Below are 1,707 nucleotides of genomic sequence, written 5' to 3'. Positions count from 1 at the left end.
GGCAGAGGCAGGCGGATCTCTGTGAGTTCAAGGCCAGCCTGGTCTACAGCGCGAGATCCAGGAAAGGCGCAAAGCTACACAGAGAGAGAAACTCTGTCTCGAAAAACCAAAAAAAAAAAAAAAAAAAAAAAAAAAAAAAAAAAAAAAATTATTGTGGCTTTGACTCATGCTAATAAAGCACTCAGCATGGACTTTCAGGCCCAGCCCAATTACTATGTGTTAGTCTTTAAGACATTTCTAGCCCCGCGACCTGCCGCCCCTCGCCTGGCCTGACGAGTCGGCACGGTTGTCCCGAGCGCCATGTCGGGTTCTTCCAGCGTTGCCGCCATGAAGAAGGTGGTTCAGCAGCTCCGGCTGGAGGCCGGGCTCAACCGCGTGAAGATTTCCCAGGCAGCTGCAGACTTGAAACAGTTTTGTCTGCAGAATGCTCAACATGACCCTCTGCTGACTGGAGTGTCTTCAAGTAAAAATCCCTTCAGACCCCAGAAAGTCTGCTCCTTTTTGTAGTCATGTATCTTGAGGTTTCTCAAACCACTTTTCATGAACCAGTGGATATTCAAGAGAACTAAATTTGAAGTCTGTACAAAAGCTTCTCTATAATGCGTGCCATAATATACAATCTTCTACTTGTCAGATCTTAACATCTACCTCTCTGAATTTTCATGGATTTCTGTTTCACAAGGTTTAACTATTTTATATACACTGGCTGTAGCATACAATAAAACAGCATACAAATTTCAAAAAAAAAAAAAGACATTTCTAGACTTCCAATTTTTTCTCTACTCAAGGTATAGTAATCACTTCCCTTTTGATAGTCACATTGGGATTTCTGTCTTCATTTTACCTATCTTGTAACCAAAGGAAACAGCCATTGAAGGTCAAGGCCACGGCCAGAACTTACAACATTCCAGCTTCCAATGTTTTTGCTGACCTATCAAATGCTGAACAACTCAGACTTCCTATGATAGCCAGCTTTGTGAGTTATTTGTCTTCATATGCCACCTTTGGAGTAAAGTTTAATTTTTATCCATCAACAACCCAGGAAACGTTGATCTAAAAACAACAGCAAGGCATTTGAAAAGTTCTATTTACACAGATTTTTTTTCTTAATTAAAACTTAGTCAAAGTCATACTACATGAACATTAAGCATAATGTGTCCCATGGCAACTTCACTGAAAGATAGCAAAACTCTGTTCACATCCACATCTGGGGCAATTACACAGCCCATGGTTGTGAATGAGAGAGAAGAGTTTATGGAAGGTCTTTCCACAGTCAGTATTTATCTTGAATTGAGTGTTTAGGATGATAGCCCATATGAGCAGTTCCACAAAGAGGACATTTTTATTAAAGGCTTCTCATCTTCACTGAAAGAAAAAAAACAAAGATCTGAACATTTTCTTTAATCTCTTCAGGACTGAAGCTTTTGGGAATTATAACCATCCCTTGTTGGATATTGACATGCAACCCAACCTGAGCTGCCATCTTACTGTACTTTCTCCCAAGTGGGTTTAGAAGTATGCTCTTTAACGCAGATGGAGAAGGTACATGTTTGGTTCCCACAGGTCCCCAGAGGGCTGTCTGCAACAACAACAGTGTCATGCTGTTGGCAAGATTTCTAGTGCTTCGGTTGGGTGATATACGGGTGATGCTCAGCTTGCTTGGTAACTGCTTTGTCCTGGAATCCTGATTTATCCAAGAGGAGCTCC

General features: G+C 41.4%; 1 protein-coding gene across 1 annotated transcript; it reads left to right on the top strand.

Annotated features, from left to right (window-relative positions):
- The first annotated feature begins 300 nt into the window (after positions 1–300).
- LOC128103255 (guanine nucleotide-binding protein G(I)/G(S)/G(O) subunit gamma-5-like) lies at positions 301–737 on the top strand. Its single transcript, XM_052727479.1, has one exon. It carries the CDS (start codon positions 301–303, stop codon positions 505–507), a length of 207 nt encoding a protein of 68 aa, XP_052583439.1. The 3' UTR covers positions 508–737.
- Positions 738–1,707: the final 970 nt, after the last annotated feature.

This window comes from Peromyscus californicus, unplaced genomic scaffold (genome assembly GCF_007827085.1).
Source record: "Peromyscus californicus insignis strain IS unplaced genomic scaffold, ASM782708v3 Scaffold_11__1_contigs__length_118956290, whole genome shotgun sequence".
NCBI lineage: Eukaryota > Metazoa > Chordata > Mammalia > Rodentia > Cricetidae > Peromyscus > Peromyscus californicus.
This window is presented reverse-complemented; position numbering and strand designations above follow the sequence as displayed.